This window comes from Salmo trutta, chromosome 5 (genome assembly GCF_901001165.1).
Source record: "Salmo trutta chromosome 5, fSalTru1.1, whole genome shotgun sequence".
In the NCBI taxonomy this organism is placed as follows: Eukaryota; Metazoa; Chordata; class Actinopteri; order Salmoniformes; family Salmonidae; genus Salmo; species Salmo trutta.
Genome location: NC_042961.1, coordinates 8,271,755 through 8,287,953, shown reverse-complemented (window position 1 = coordinate 8,287,953; position 16,199 = coordinate 8,271,755). Strand labels below are relative to the sequence as shown.

Genomic DNA, 16,199 nt, shown 5'->3' with positions numbered 1-16,199 from the left:
ATCTCAACATCAACTGTTCAGAGGAGACTGTGTGAATCAGGCCTTCATGGTCGAATTGCTACAAATAAACTACTACTAAAGGATACCAATAATAAGAAGAGACTTGCTTGGGCAAGTGGAAACATGAGCAATGGACATTAGACCGGTGGAAATCTGTCCTTTGGTCTGATGAGTCCAAATTTGAGATGTTTGGTTCCAACAGCCGTGTCTTTGTGAGAAGAGTAGGTGAACAGATAATCACTATACGTGTGGTTCCCACAGTGAAGCATAGAGGAGGAGGTGGGATGTTGTGGGGGTGCTTTGCTGGTGAAACTGTCTGTGATTTATTTAGAATTCAAGGCACACTTAACCAGCATGGCTACCACAGCATTCTGCAGTGATACGCCATCCAATCTGGTTTGCACATAGTGGGACTATCATTTGTTTTTCAACAGGACAATGACCCATCACACCTCCAGGCCGTGTAAGGGCTATTTGACCAAGAAGGCGAGTGATGGAGTGCTGCATCAGATGACCTGCCTCCACAATCCCCAGGACCTTAACTCAATTGACATGGTTTGGGATGAGTTGGACCGCAGAGTGAAGGAAAAGCGGTCAACAAGTTCTCAGCATATGTGGGAACTCCTTCGAGACTGTTGGAAAAGCATTCCAGGTGAAGCTGGTTGAGAGAATGCCAAGAGTGTGCAAAGCTGTCATCAAGGCAAAGGGTGGCTACTTTGAAATATATTTAGATTTGTTTAACACTTTTTTGGTTACTGCATGATTCCATATGTGTTATTTCATAGTTTTGATGTCTTCACTATTACTCTACAATATAGAAAATAGTACAAATAAAGAAAAACCCTTGAATGAGTAGGTGTGTCCAGTTTTTTTACTGGTATTGTATACTGTATATATGTTAATTGGCTTGGGCCCAGGGGCTTCATCATAACTTATTTCATGTGTAGCCTAATAAACCGCATGGTTTCCCGAGTCGTAGTGGGAGGACCACTCATTGAGTGACTCCAAGTTTACTTCGATATGATGGTTATTATATCAATATTTGCACATAAAGGTGTTACCACTGCCATTTATTGCATAATTAATTTTACCAACACAAAATGATCCGACCATGTTGACAGAGCAAATTATCTGTCGGCATTTATCAAATTGGACCGAAACGTCCCTTTTCCATCACAGCTGTCCTGATTATGACTTTACTAGCATAAAAACTGTGGATGGAAACGTGGTTACTGTCTAGAGGGTAATCTACAGTAACGCATCGCTCAGAGGAGACAAGTGGCATATTTTCCAATTGACACAACACACTGAATGAAAACTGAGAAGGACAGACAGGGCGACGGGGAGGTTTTGACAAGTGAAATGACTGCAGTCAGACACCAGAGCGTTACCAATCAGCAGTTTACACACGTCTCACTTCTTCTCCGCTGTTGGTCTCTGTCGTGCAGCAGCGCTGCCACAGACCCAGGGTGCATCTCAATAGTCTAGCACCACTTCCTCTCCTCATCTCCTCTCATTCTGGCTTCCTCTCCTTGTATACTCTCTACTCCATCTGGCTTCCTTTCACAGTCTCCTCTCCTTCTGCATTGGTCCAGAAACAAAGGAATGGTGCTGGAAGCCGATTCGAAAGGAAAGGAGACAAGAAAAGGAGACAGTTAAGGATAGGAAGCCACTTTTGACTACTGAGTTGTGCCTCTCCCACTCTATGATCCCAAGTGTGTCAAACTGTGGGTGGTGATTGTTCTGTTGCTCAATATATTATTGACAGAGGCTTCAGAGAGTTGCTGCAGTGACACTGTGGATGTGGGTATTTCTTCCACATCCACAACCCTGGCCCCGGTTCTGTCCTTTCTGTCTGCTATTCCTGAGGATTGCCATGCATATTGAAACAGGCCTGCTGCGGGAGGGAGGGAGTGTGTGTGTGTTTGTGTGTGTGTGTGTGTGTGTGTCTTTTACAAAGTGTCAGCCCCTGACAGATAGGGAAAGAGAGCCATCGTGTGGCAACTTCTGTTACTACAACCTTTGTATGTTCTTATCAACGCTAAACTAGATCAGGTATTCCCGAACTCGGGTACGTGTGAATCACATTTTGTTTTAACATTTTAAAGCAGTCCATTTATATTTTCCAACAGGGCTATACATAAGGGGTGAGGTTTTTTTTATCGCCTAAGTAGCCTCGTTTCACTGCCAAAAATAAAATTAAACTATCTAGTGTTCAGCGAAATAGCAATTCAATGTCAAATACAAGTAGCTATTCAAATACTTAAAATCCAGTCACAATAACCGTTACTCTCTTGGGGGAAACCGTCACACTTGCGCAGACATTTAGAAACGAAACATGACCATTTTGAAAATAAGCCGCGAGAGTTTTTTGAGCGAGAATAGACGACTTTCGAGTAATAAGACATGTATAAAAGCAACAGATACCATTACTAAAAAGGGGCTAGAAGTGTCTTATATGGTGAGCTACCAAGTGGCTAGGACAGGCAAGCCCAATACTATTGTGGAGGACTTAATTATTCCTGCTGCCACGGATATGGCTGGGACAATGCTGGGGGGAAAGGCCCCAAAAAAACTATACAGACAATGACTTCATCAAACAATACTGTTTCACGACGCATCAGTGACATGGCAGGAGATGTTTTGTAACCATTACTGCTTCGCATACAAGCCAGTGAATTATGTACGTTACAGCTGGGTGAGTCAGACGTGTCGGGCCTGGCACAGCTCCTGGTATATGTCCGTTACGTTCATGGGGGGTCAATTAAGGAAGACATCCTCTTCTGCAAACCACTGGAAACCAGGACAACATGAGAGGATATTTTTAAAGTACTGGACAGATTTGCGACATCAAATGGACTTTGGTGGTCAAGATGTGTTATCTGTACTGATGGCGCAAAAGCCATGACAGGGAGACATAGTGGAGTGGTAATGCGCGTGCAAGCAGTTGCCCCTGACGCCACTTGGATACACTGCAGCATCCACGGAGAGGCTCTTGCTGCCAAGGAAATGCCGGACAGATTGAAAGATGTTTTGGACACTACAGTGGAAATGGTTAACTTTGTTAAATCAAAGCCCCTGAACTCTCGTGGATTTTCTGTATTATTCAATGATATGGGCAGCGACCATGTAACGCTTTTACAACATACAATGGTGCAATGGTTATCAAGGGGCAAAGTATTTACACGTTTTTTTTTAATTGAGAGAAGAGCTTAAAGTTTTCTTTACTGACTATAATTTTCACTTGCCTGACCGCTTGCACAATGACGAGTTTCTCACACGACTGGCCTTTCTGGGTGATGTTTTGATCTGAATCTAGGATTACAGGGACTCTCCGCAACTATATGCAATTTGCGGGACAGAATTTAGGCTATGATTATGAAGTTGTAGCTCTTCTCTGTCTGCATTAAAAAGGACAACACACAGGTCTTTCCATCATTGTATGATTTTTTGAAGCTCTGATATAGCAAAGTACCTGAGTGAGCTGGGTGCGCAATTACCCAGGTACTTTCCCGAAACGGTCGACACAAACAACTGGATTCGTTATCCCTTTCATCCCCTGCCTCCAGTCCACTTACAGATATCTGAACAAGAGAGTTTCATTGAAATTGCAACAAGCAGTTCTGTGAAAATTTAATTTAATCAGAAGCCACTGCCAGATTTCTGGATAGGGCTGGGCTCAGAGTTTCTTGCCTTGGCAAATCGCGCTGTTAAGACACTGATGCCCTTTGCGTCCACGTACCTATGTAAGAGTGGATTCTTGGCCCTCATTTGCATTAAAACTAAATACAGGCAGACTGTGTGTGGAAAATGATTTAAGACTGAGACTCTCCAATACGACCCAACATTGCAGAGTTATGTGCATCCTTTCAAGCACACCCTTCTCATAAACCTGTGGTGAGTTATTCACAGTTTTTGATGAACAAATACGGTTTTATATGTGAGATGGCTAAATAAAGAGCAACGTTATTGATTATTATTATATTATTATTTGTGCCCTTTTCCTATCAGAGCTCTTTGTCACTTCCCACGAGCTGGGTTGTGACAAAAACTCACACTCTTTCTTATGTTTAATAAATGTATGTATAGTGTGTGTGTGGCAGGTTTACAATGATGGCAAAAAACAAAATTTGAGAGTGCGCTGACCCTGGTGTTAGAAAGTAACTAAAAATAATAATGATGCCCCCCCACTTCTAAAACCAGAGTTCTATTCTGTCTATTATTGCATCATATTTTGCACTCTATTCCTTTGGCTTGTTAATTTCCGTTAAAATCACACTTTTTAAGTGGCCTTGAAACTGGTCCCACATTAGGCATTGTAAGTTGGATACTATAGATAATTATTCTGCGCTGCCTTGAGTAGTAGGGGCACCTGCTTAGAGAATAAACATTGGCTTACATCCCAAATGACACCCTTTGGGACACAAGCCATTGTAATGCAATGCAAACCTCAGAGGTCCTGAGGGGGTATCTGTCACTAACTCCACTGATTATGTGCATATTTGATTAGTGTTTACTGCTATGCTAATAGAGAGAATGAAATGTCTCCGAAGAGAAGTCTAGAGGGTCATTCACACAGCCTCATAGGCCTCATATGTAGCTACACTCAATGTCACACCACTAAAAACAAAAACATTTGTCATAAGAAACTAGCTCCCTGGTATACAGAAAATACCCGAGCTCTGAAGCAAGCTTCCAGAAAATTGGAACAGAAATGGCGCCACACCAAACTGGAAGTCTTCCGACTAGCTTGGAAAGACAGTACCGTGCAGTATCGAAGAGCCCTCACTGCTGCTCGATCATCCTATTTTCCAACTTAATTGAGGAAAATAAGAACAATCCAAAATGTATTTTTGATACTGTCGCAAAGCTAACTAAAAAGCAGCATTCCCCAAGAGAGGATGGCTTTCACTTCAGCAGTGATAAATTCATGAACTGCTTTGAGGAAAAGATCATGATCATTAGAAAGCAAATTACGGACTCCTCTTTAAATCTGCGTGTTCCTCCAAAGCTCAGTTGTCCTGAGTCTGCACAACTCTGCTAGGACCTAGGATCAAGGGAGACACTCAAGTGTTTTAGTACTATATCTCTTGACACAATGATGAAAATAATCATGGCCTCTAAACCTTCAAGCTGCATACTGGACCCTATTCCAACTAAACTACTGAAAGAGCTGCTTCCTTTGCTTTGCCCTCCTATGTTGAACATAGTAAACGGCTCTCTATCCACCAGATGTGTACCAAACTCACTAAAAGTGGCAGTAATAAAGCCTCTCTTGAAAAAGCCAAACCTTGACCCAGAAAATATAAAAAAACTATCGGCCTATATCAAATCTCCCATTCCTCTCAAAAAGTTTCTAAAATGCTGTTGGGCAGCAACTCTCTGCCATCCTGAAGACAAACAATGTATATGAAATGCTTCAGTCTGGTTTTAGACCCCATCATAGCACTGAGACTGCACTTGTGAAGGTGGTAAATAACCTTTTAATGGCGTCAGACCGAGGCTCTGCATCTGTCCTCGTGCTCCTAGACCTTAGTGCTGCTTTTGATGCCATCGATCACCACATTCTTTTGGAGAGATTGGAAACACAAATTGGTCTACACAGACAAGTTCTGGCCTGGTTTAGATCTTATCTGTCGGAAAGATATCAGTTTGTCTCTGTGGATGGTTTGTCCTCTGACAAATCAACTGTTCCTCAAGGTTCCGTTTTAGGACCACTATTGTTTTCACTATATATTTTACCTCTTGGTGATGTCATTCGGAAACATAATGTTAACTTTCACTGCTATGCGGATGACACACAGCTGTACATTTCGATGAAACATGGTGAAGCCCCAAAATTGCCCTCGCTGGAAGCCTGTGTTTCAGACATAAGGAAGTGGATGGCTGAAAATGTTCTACTTTTAAACTCGGACAAAACAGAGAGGCTTGTTCTAGGTCCCAAGAAACTAAGAGATCTTCTGTTGAATCTGACAATTAATCTTGATGGTTGTACAGTCGTCTCAAATAAAACTGTGAAGGACCTCGACGTTACTCTGGACCCTGATCTCTTTTTTGACGAACATATCAAGACTGTTTCAAGGACAGCTTTTTTTCCATCTACGTAGCATTGCAAAAATCAGAAACTTTCTGTCTGAAAATGATGCAGAAAAATTAATCCATGCTTTTGTCACTTCTAAGTTAGACTACTGCAATGCTCTACTTTCCGGCTACCCGGATAAAGCACTAAATAAACTTCAGTTAGTGCTAAACACGGCTGCTAGAATCTTGACTAGAACCAAAATATTTGATCTTATTACTCCAGTGCTAGCCTCTCTACACTGGCTTCCTGTTAAGGCAAGGGCTGATTTCAAGGTTTTACTGCTAACCTACAAAGCATTACATGGGCTTGCTCCTACCTATCTTTCCAATTTGGTCCTGCTGTACATACGCTACGGTCACAAGACGCAGGCCTCCTAACTGTCCCTAGAATTTCTAAGCAAACAGCTGGAGGCAGGGCTTTCTCCAATAGAGCTTCATTTTTATGGAATGGTCTGCCTACCCATGTGAGAAACGCAGACTCGGTCTCAACCTTTAAGTCTTTATTGAAGACTCATCTCTTCAGTAGGTCCTATGACTGAGTGTAGTCTGGCCCAGGAGTGTGAAGGTGAACGGAAAAGCACTGGAGCAACGAACCACCCTTGCTGTCTCTGCCTGGCCGGTTCCCCTCTCTCCACTGGGATTCTCTGCCTCTAACCCTATTACAGGGGCTGAGTCACTGGCTTACTGGTGCTCTTCCATGCCGTCCCGAGGAGGGGTGCGTCACTTGAGTGGGTTGAGTCACTGACGTGATCTACCTGTCTGGGTTGGCGCCCCCCCTTGGGTTGTGCCGTGGCAGAGATCTTTGTGGGCTATACTCAGCCTTGTCTCAGGATGGTAAGTTGGTGATTGAAGATATCGCTCTAGTGGTGTGGGGGCTGTGCTTTGGCAAAGTGGGTGGGGTTATATCCTGCCTGTTTGGCCCTGTCCGGGGGTATCGTCGGATGGGGCCACAGTGTCTCCCGACCCCTCCTGTCTCAGCCTCCAGTATTTATGCTGCAGTAGTGTATGTGTCGGGGACTAGGGTCAGTCTGTTATATCTGGAGTATTTCTCCTGTCTTATCTGGTGTCCTGTATGAATTTAAGTATGCTCTCTTTAATTCTTTCTTTCTCTCTTTCTCTCTCTCTCTCTCGGAGGACCTGAGCCCTAGGACCATGCTTCAGGACTAACTGGCCTGATCACTCCTTGCTGTCCCCAGTCCACATGGCCGTGCTGCTGCTCCAGTTTCAACTGTTCTGCCTGCGGCTATGGGACCCTGACCTGTTCACCGGACGTGCTACCTGTCGCAGACCTGCTGTTTTCAACTCTCTAGAGACAGCAGGAGCGGTAGAGATACTCTGAATGATCGGCTATGAAAAGCCAACTGACATTTACTCCTGAGGTGCTGACCTGTTGCACCCTCGACAGCCACTGGATTATTATTATTTGACCCTGCTGGTCATCTATGAACAATTGAACATTTTGGCCATGTTCTGTTATAATCTCCACCCAGCACAGCCAGAAGAGGACTGGCCACCCCTCATAGCCTGGTTCCTCTCTAGGTTTCTTCCTAGGTTCTGGCCTTTCTATGGAGTTTTTCCTAGCCACTGTGCTTCTACACCTGCATTGCTTGCTGTTTGGGGTTTTAGGCTGGGTTTCTGTACAGCACTTTGAGATATCAGCTGATGTAAGAAGGGCTTTATAAATACGTTTGATTTGAATGTGTGTGGTGCCAGAAGAAGTCTGGGGTGCTCTCTCATGTTTAACTAGAAATCATACTCTTTGTCCTTTGTTGAAATTATGAGATTGTAGGTGGCTGGGTGCGGTTACCCAGCTAACAAAATGATGTCCTGGTGAAGTACCCTGATCGTCAGCGATAGTCCCAGGGATGCCACACTATAACTAACTAGCTAATGTAACAACTCAGTGGCCTTGAGGTTAGTGTCCGCACTGAGATTGGAAGGTTGCGAGTTCAATCGCTGGCTGAGTCATATATAAGAATTGAAAAACAAAACCTGATGCGTCTCTGCTTGGCACTCAGCATTAAGCTAGGTATGGGGTAAGGATCCGCAATAGACTAGTGTCCTGTCCAGGGGGTGTACTTCTACATCAAGCTGCTACCCTGTGATCTGTTCTGGCTCACACAATGCTACTGATGTATTGTGTGTTCGCCAGACTGAGGTAAAGGTCAGGCTGCATGTTTTTATGACTATCCAGTTATATCAAAAGCTTGCCTGGTTAAACTAGCCTGATCTCACAAGCTCACATTGTTTCACTTCACCTGTCATGCCAAGTTGACAACAAAGAGAGTGCAGAGCCTGAGACATACAATTGAATAAACATGTACAGGTTGAACTATTCTGTGAATCAATGTGTTGCAGTATTAGTAGTCTCTGCATTGTAGCACCATCAGTTCAGCGTGACCAAAGTCACACAGAGATTCTTTACAGTCTGGAAGGTGGACACAACAATGGAGTATGTCAACCGTGATGGAGAGGTCTTGGATCTGGCACGCCTTCCCCAGGAAGGAATAGCAGTGCTGTGTTGTAGAGTTTGGGCTTGACGTGGCGGGCCAACATCCAAGCAGAGATGTCTGCCAGCCGCACAGAAATCATACGTGTATGGAATGTGAGAAAGAGTTGAGTGCCATCAGCATAAGTGATGAGACCATGTAAGGATGTGACAGAAGCAAGTTTGTGTACAGAGAACCCAGGGGGACCTAGTGTTGAGACATCAGGGACAGCAGTACTGAGAAGGTGCAGATGCTGACCTTTCCATGTCACCTGGTAGGAGCCAGGTATGTTGTCAACAAAGCGCATGAATTACAGCAGTAGTAGTCTCCGCATCGTAGCACCATTGGTTCAGCTCTGTGCTCACACCAAGGGTCTTCAGTCTTGGTGAACACAATGGAACCATTTTGATAAAGCACTTTAAATATTTTCAACTTCACTGGACCAGTGTATGAGACCATTATCATATAGGACAATGGTTTATCCACAAATCACCTCAGTAATTCAACATTCAATGCATTTGGTAATATTGGATATTTTCAGACTCAATGGGAACACCATTCAACAGTATTAAAAGGAGAATGTAGCAGAAATCTGTAATGTTGTTTGGCCAATAGGGGGCACTCTCCAGACAATTCTGAATCTTCGACCCTGAAGTCTTCATTTTCTGATCCATTACTACATTTATCAGCATAAGAGACAAAGCGACAGGGTCCACTTGCATCAATCTGTTCACGAGGGGTTGAAGCAATAAGCAGACAGCCTGCCTTTCCACCTCCTATTGTTAGGGCATCCTACTGCTGGCTTTGTACCATAGATGGTGGATAAATGAAGGTCTTACTCAGGCTGCTTACAAATGAAAAAAGTTTGTTCTGGTCTGCTTAATGTCTCTCCCATTGACACCAATGCAATATCAGCTGGGTCTGGTCTGCTTAGTTCATTGCCTGTATGATCCAAGAACGTAACCAGGACAAAAATGAGCGAGTGGGATGTCTCGCTTCCACTTACATCTCTGCTTGTACAACCACACAAGCTTATTTATGCAAGATCAACACAGTAGTATTAGTAACAATTTACCTCATTATCCCTCTATCCCCTAAACTAGTGTAAAACATTGGGAGGTGGCTTATGGTAGAGAAATTAACATTATTTGGCAACAGCGCTGGTGGACATTCATGCAATCAACATACCATTTGCACACTCCCTCAAAACTTGAGACATCCGAGTCATTGTGTGACAACTGCACATTAGTGGCCTTTTATTGTCCCCAGCACAAAGTGAGCCTGTGTAATGATCATGCTGTTTAATCAGCTTATTGAAAATCCACACCTGTCGGGTGGATAGATTATCTTGGCAAAGCAGAAATTCTCACTAACAGGGATGTAAACAAACTTGTGCACATGAGAAACAAGCTTTTTGTGCATATGGACCATTTCTGGGATCTTTCATTTCACTCATGAAACACTTTACATGTTGTGTTGATATTTTTGTTTGGTATATTTACCGCACACTGCAAATGTAATAGTATACACAAACATTTCAAATTTGTCCAGGGCATATAAAAATAAGTTGTGAAAACAGGAGTGACTTTTTCAAACGTTTTATTTGATGACAATATACAAGAACATCTTGAGCACGAGGATCATCCCTGATTCGCCGGGCTCACTGTAGGAAAACAGAGGAAGGGAAGTTAGCTCATCTGCAAAACAGAAGTTCACCATTTATCTATCCACCACTATACTCAAGGGGGGGGGTCAACTAATTTTTCGGCTGAGGGTTTGAAGGAGGGTAATAGTTGAAATTGGGCGTGGGAACAGATGCATTTGCTGTGGGACGATGGCTCAACCTACACATGTTATAGTAAAGGCATTCAAATTTCAACTGCAAAATTACAGATAAAGCTGCAATGAAACTGTTTGGGCACCCAACCAAATTCACAGAAATTTGTTATAGATCTATCATTGAAAGCAAGTCTAAGAAGCAGTAGATCTGTTCTATGTGCATTATTTCAATGCTTCCCATTCGTAAGTTTGGTTTGTGTGTCTTACTTTTGGTTTTGTACACCAGCTTCAAACTGTTGAAAATACAATATTTTATGGTTATGGAAAATATATTTCACAGCGGTTTAGATGGTACAATGATTCGACAATACTTGCCTGTTTTGTCAAACTTAAATTAGGCAAACTTAGAATTTTAGCAACCAGGAAATGGTGGAGTGATTTCTGCATAGTGCATCTTACATTTTTCAGCTCAGTGAAGATACCAATTTATTAGGCAGTCTAGTATAATAAAACATCAAAATACATATAAAAGAACATTACATTAAATTCAATAGATCCCTAAATGAAATTATGAGGGTTAATGTTTTAGAATAGTTGTATAAGTGGACATGTGGTTCAGTTGTCTCACACAGACAGTAGTTGTTTCTAACTTATTATCCAATGCATCACTCTAGACTTGCTTTATTACACGACGACCGGAGGCCACTGCTTGTACTGCATGTTAGCATAACTGTACTCAGCGGTTGACAAATACAAAGCTGTAATAGTTTAACAGCAGAATAAGAATAGCAACCTTTAGAAGCAAAGTAGTAGTGTAATTTTGTGTTTCTTTAAGTTGATATGACGTTAGTGGATATAAGATTATTTCTCAGCCAGGGTAAGTTTAGGAGTTTGGGGAAATACGGTGGGTTGAAGAGGGAAGGTTGGTATTGGTAGATAAAAGGTTGTGGGGAAGACTACAGGTGAGACATGCAGAGACCGGTCTCAACTAGCGCTACCAGGATACAAGAGTCAACGTTCATTTCAACACATGAATAACAGCACGCCATGCCCGCTTTGCTTTATACCTGGAACAGACCTCATTTCTGTAAAGAAATCCACAGGAGGCAAAAGAAAAGCAAAAGGATGAAGATAATGTTAAGCTATTTTACTTAAATACTTTACTCCTAGAGTAGACCCCTGAAAGGGATAAGATTTGCACCGAAGATGAATTACAAAATTCAGTCAACTCCACCCAGGAAAAGAATACAATCCAAACTGAATGCTGAGCACTAGATGTGGGCATTTGAATAAATACACACAAATGCAGCTTCTATAAAGTCTATCAATCCATTCTTGGGGGGTGCACATTTGTGTTCTAACCCAGCACTAAGACTTAACTAGTTGAATTATGTGTTTGTGCTGGACTAAAACAAACATGTGTTCTTCATTGGGGTCGTCCAGGAATGAATTGAGAAACGGCTCTAGTTTCTAGTCTTTCAGAGATCCACTTGGCGACCTACTACTGAGTCTTAAGACCACACAATATGGTTTAACTTGGGATCTAAACCACTATTAGTGTTCAGTTCACACTCACCAAAATTATGGTCATGAGTTAATACTTAGCTGCTCATTCTAACTGGTAGGGGACTGAACTGAAACCCAATGTGGACGTTAAAGAAATCCACATGTAAAAAGGCAGTAGCTTTTTTGGTTATATAAAAGGGAGGATTGGGATGAAGTCAGCTAGGAACACAACAGTAGCATTATCTACACACAGCAGTTAGTCTACTGATGAAAACATTTACCTTCTACAGTCCCAAAGAACAGTTGTCGAGAGAAAAAGATGACTCATTAAAACAGTAAGAACACATAAATAAAGACAAAACTAAGACTTAGGAAGTGGAAAAGATATGCATGTAATGAATAATTAACTAATAAGAACGAAGTGACACTTGGGCCGTTTCAATAGTCTTAAGCTGCCTCTTCCATCTGCACGGATGTGAAGTTCTCTTGGGTGAAAACATAGCCTACATATTGTAGCCATTCATCACTACACAGTCACCCAATGTGTTTTCAAAGCAGAGGAAGGACAACAAAAGCAGCTTGTGTAAAATTGTGACTATTGAGACGCACCCATACTTGAACAAGAGGAATGCACCATAGGGGGAACAGCCAAGTTACCTTTTTGCCAGCAGCACCCACGCTGGCTTTCTTGGTGCCTCGTACTTTCTTCATTCTGTTCTTGCGTTCCTTGCGCTGTTTTCTGGAGGACTTCTTCTTCTCATAGAGACCGTGCTGTGAGAACAATAACATATTTACCAAAACAGCACTGCTCGCAATGTGCATCACTAGCAGACAATAGATGATACTGATGGGACAAACTATACACAGACATGGTGTCATACAAATTAAAAGAATACAAAATTAAAACTCAACACTTGTTTCCATTTTTCCAGCATCCACTCACCCTGGCCAGTCTGTGCTTGGGCTCGTTCTTCTTAGCGTAGTCGAGAGAGTCGTAGACCATGGCGAAGCCCGTCGTCTTGCCGCCACCAAACTGTGTCCTGAAGCCGAAGACGAACACCACATCGGGGGTGGTCTTGTACATTTTGGCCAGCTTCTCCCTGATCTCAGTCTTAGGGACTGTGGCTTTGCCCGGATGGAGGACATCAACAACCTAGAACAGGAGACAATAGAAAAACAGTTATAGACCACGCAGCACTTATAAAAATTAAAGGAAACTGCAGACAATTGCTTCACTAAATAAAGTGTGTTGGACACTCAGTATAGAGGAATTGAGGTCTTGTTTTGGTGTTATATGTGGTAGGAAAGAAACATTTGGGCTTGCCATTTGCTTCCTCTGAAGCAGCCGGTTTGTCATAAACTTCCGGGTTCTGACTGTCACTGTGTCGTTCTGAAAGTAGATGGAAAACAGGTTAGCATTCACAATACTGGAATGACAATACCGTTATAGGTAGCTTTTCAGACCCCCTTCTTGCAGGTGAACACATTGTTGGTTTTACAGTAATTGAAAGTGTTTATATTCTAGCCACTACTTTCAACAAAATCTGGAAATTACGACTGGAACAGGATCCGGATAAACTGGGGAGCCTACACACATAATATATACAAGTAGTAAACAGCAACAAGTATTGAAAAAGACGATGGCTTTGTCAGGTAGCTAGTTAATTAGCAGGCCAAAATAAAAAGTTACTTGTTGTATGACAATAACACATCAGATCACACCAGGCACCAAGAGGTAGTTAGCCAACTTCATTACCTTGTATTTCGTGACTTACAAAGGTAAGATTTAGTAGGTAGCTACGTGAAAAGTATGCCAAGTACAAGTACTTCCAAACCAAATCATGCTGACAGGTTGCTAGCGTCACTGATGTTAGTAAGCAACTTAGCTAGCTAAGGTTAGTCGGCCAACGTGTGCTAGACCTGTTTAGATGGAAGGTAGTTAGCTAACTACTTCAAAGACAAGAGTACTTCTGGTTGGATTGATTACAAGGTACATGCCAAATATCATGCATTTGTGGTAAGTTAGCGTTAGCCATCTTGTGGCATTTAACGTTAATAGTCTCCAGAATAACAATGCTGCTTTACAACTGACATGCCGTGTCAGGGAGACTACCGTTAGCCACAGCAGTCGAGGACACCTTGCACATATTGCCGTGCTGGCCAAATAACGGCATTATATCATACTGTGAAAAAACCCACAATGTAGCCGCCAACTAGTAGTCGAAAAGTAGAAGTCATGTGTTATAAAATTACTGAATGGCTTGTACAACCGAATGAAGAAACGGTCCAAAACCCAGAGCTCGGTTAGGCCACCAGAGTTCTTAAAGGACTTAAAACAACTTTTACAACTTAAATGTTGTAATATTCCTACAGGGATGGCTTGTCAATGTATTCGGACTTCACGACTTCAACAACGACGAAAGGATGCTTAAGATATATGTAGGATTTAATTCTACATTTTATGCCACAAGACTCACCATCTTGGCATCAGCCTCTCAGGGATGAGGAAAAGGAGGAAGGGCCCGAAGCTGGCCAACAAAATGCCTGAATGGAAGCGGTGCGACCAAAATTCTTGCCTGACTAAAAATACATGCCGATTATTTGAGAGCGAACATAGGAAAATATAACGTGTCGTTTTGTCCTTTGTATGTACTATTTTCTTAATTAAGTGTATATGACAATAGATCAAACGTCACAAAATAAAATAAATGCCCATGTAATTTTGGCAAAACACATGAATGTGTTATCCAAAAATACTCCATGATTAATCTGTATTTTATCCTCTGTACTTACTGACGTGAATTTATATGTATTTCTATTAGTATGAGTATTCTATATAAAATTGTATGCAATACATTCAGAAATAACATTTTTTTATTGATTACACATTTATTAATTGGTGGCCATTTTATTCATCTCGCAGTTACACAATCATGCTCTGACGCCCTTTTTCCAAAAGTAGTCCACCACATTATTATTTATTAACGCAACAATGTATGTTAATGTATACTTTTGTTTATTATTGAACGAAATGGACGTATTTTTATTCACGCCATTCATGAAAATCGGCGGTAATGGAGAAGTAGAGAAATCATAGAGAAAATCCTACCTATACCGCTAGATGTCAGGCAAGTATCGTCAATGACAGCCTGGGCCGTGATTTGGGTCATGGATTAAAATAGACACATTTCCAGTGTCCAGTACTTGTTTGTAGAGCAGGGATCACCAACTAGATTCAGCCGCAGGCCGATTTTTCTTGCGCGGATGGTCGGTGGGCCAGACGTAATTACAAATCATTTGTAGACTGCAAATTGACCGCAAGAAGCCCGAAGATATATAATATTTGATTAAATCATAATTATTTCAAACCTTGATTACATTTGTATACGATCACGTCTCTGTATTATGCGTGGAAATACTTGGGAACAGATTTCCAAAATTAAAACCACTTGGAGCTCATTTCCTGGTGTTTTTACAGTCTTTTATGTCCAACAATGAACATTTTGCAGGACCATCTAAATACTTTCGACCACGTTCTTACCAACCGAGCCAAACAGAACCACGGATTTCACATATTGAAATGCATGAGAAACTGGACTTAAAATGCACAGTAACATGGTTATTTCATTTATTTTTATGGATTCAAACCTCAAAGAATCACATTCCAGAGAGCGGAATTTCAGAGACATGTAGAGAAGTCTTGCCAATAGGGGGCAAAAGGGCACGTGCCCCCAAAATATTTTTTCAGATGTTACATTTATCAGATGTTAAATTAATTACTTAACTTAATTTTTTACACCACATTTTATCATAATTATTTATAAAAATATCTGTCAGCGGTATTTTCCCTATTAAGTGGTTCCTTCCAAGGTGCACCACTGAGCAAAGATATGCTAGGCAGGACGCTGGATACTCCTGCTCCAGTGTATGCAGACAGTATTGTCAGTGTAGGAGAGAAAGTGTCAAGTGATTTGATTTTAGCTTCCGGTGATAGGCAGGACTCACAGGAGGTATGTTTGTAAATTAATTTGATCGGGTTATGTAGCCGATTGATTCCTTCTTGATGATTAAATAAAGCAAACATGTTTTGTTGTTTCTCTGTAATTCTAGCCACCTAGCAATTTTATTAAATTGGCTTTAGCTAGCCAGCTAGATAGGTTCCCAATCTCCCAACCTTATAACTAGCTACCAAGCTATTTCAGGCTATCAATCAAGTTAGAGTAGCTTGTCTGTCTTAGCTGGCATGCCTGCTGGCAAGGTTGTTACTTTAGAAAATACTTAAATAGCTTTAACTCTTGGGTTATGATACTATACCAGTGTGGCAGATGTACAAAACGCCTAAGG

The 16,199-nt window shown here is 41.8% G+C and overlaps 1 protein-coding gene across 2 annotated transcripts; it reads right to left on the bottom strand.

The window, feature by feature from the left end:
- Positions 1-10,152: 10,152 nt before the first annotated feature.
- On the bottom strand, positions 10,153-14,422 carry rps24 (ribosomal protein S24). Of its 2 annotated transcripts, XM_029752430.1 has the most exons (5): positions 14,333-14,410; positions 13,180-13,245; positions 12,799-13,008; positions 12,513-12,626; positions 10,153-10,233 (listed from the first exon to the last, which is right to left on the bottom strand). In XM_029752430.1, exons 1-5 carry the CDS (start codon positions 14,333-14,335, stop codon positions 10,231-10,233), a joined length of 396 nt encoding a protein of 131 aa, XP_029608290.1. In that variant the 5' UTR covers positions 14,336-14,410; the 3' UTR covers positions 10,153-10,230. The 2 variants fall into 2 exon arrangements, with proteins under 2 accessions (XP_029608290.1, XP_029608289.1); XM_029752429.1 differs by lacking the exon at positions 10,153-10,233 and having other exon boundaries at positions 11,279-12,626; positions 14,333-14,422.
- Positions 14,423-16,199: the final 1,777 nt, after the last annotated feature.

Coding starts and splice junctions, on each gene's coding strand:
- rps24 (XM_029752429.1), bottom strand. Junction 13,009..13,179: donor TGCTTCAGAGGAAGCAAATG/GCAAGCCCAAAT, acceptor CTCCTGTTCTAG/GTTGTTGATGTCCTCCATCC. Junction 12,627..12,798: donor CCAAGCACAGACTGGCCAGG/GTGAGTGGATGC, acceptor TTGTTCTCACAG/CACGGTCTCTATGAGAAGAA.